The sequence below is a fragment of the Fulmarus glacialis genome, unplaced genomic scaffold, assembly GCF_000690835.1.
Source record: "Fulmarus glacialis isolate BGI_N327 unplaced genomic scaffold, ASM69083v1 scaffold31520, whole genome shotgun sequence".
NCBI classification, from domain to species: domain Eukaryota; kingdom Metazoa; phylum Chordata; class Aves; order Procellariiformes; family Procellariidae; genus Fulmarus; species Fulmarus glacialis.
This window is the reverse complement of record NW_009187615.1, coordinates 434-664: the sequence shown is the minus strand read 5'-3', so window position 1 is coordinate 664 and position 231 is coordinate 434. Positions and strand designations below refer to the sequence as shown.

Genomic DNA, 231 nt, shown 5'->3' with positions numbered 1-231 from the left:
GGCCTGTGCCACCCGCAGATTGGGCTGACTCGGAGCAACAGGAGTATCCTCGTGTCTGACCTGCCCAGCCTGGGCATCTCCGAGGAGGCACTGCTGGACAAGCTGGAGCTCTTCTTCAGCAAGACGAAGAATGGGGGTGGCGAGGTGGAGAGCAGGGAGTTCCTGGACGACACTGGCCAGGTGGTGCTGACCTTCGTGCAGGATGGAGGTGCGTGGGGCGTGCTGAGCTTG

General features: G+C 62.8%; 1 protein-coding gene across 1 annotated transcript in view; it reads left to right on the top strand.

Annotated features, from left to right (window-relative positions):
- IFI35 (interferon-induced protein 35) overlaps positions 1-231 on the top strand; it is a gene marked incomplete at both ends in the record, with an annotated part of 2,365 nt that overhangs the window by 1,707 nt on the left and 427 nt on the right. Inside the window, one exon of the mRNA XM_009575767.1 lies at positions 19-208. Within this exon, the coding sequence (XP_009574062.1) occupies positions 19-208 (190 nt within the window). The remainder of the gene's footprint in view (positions 1-18; positions 209-231) is intronic.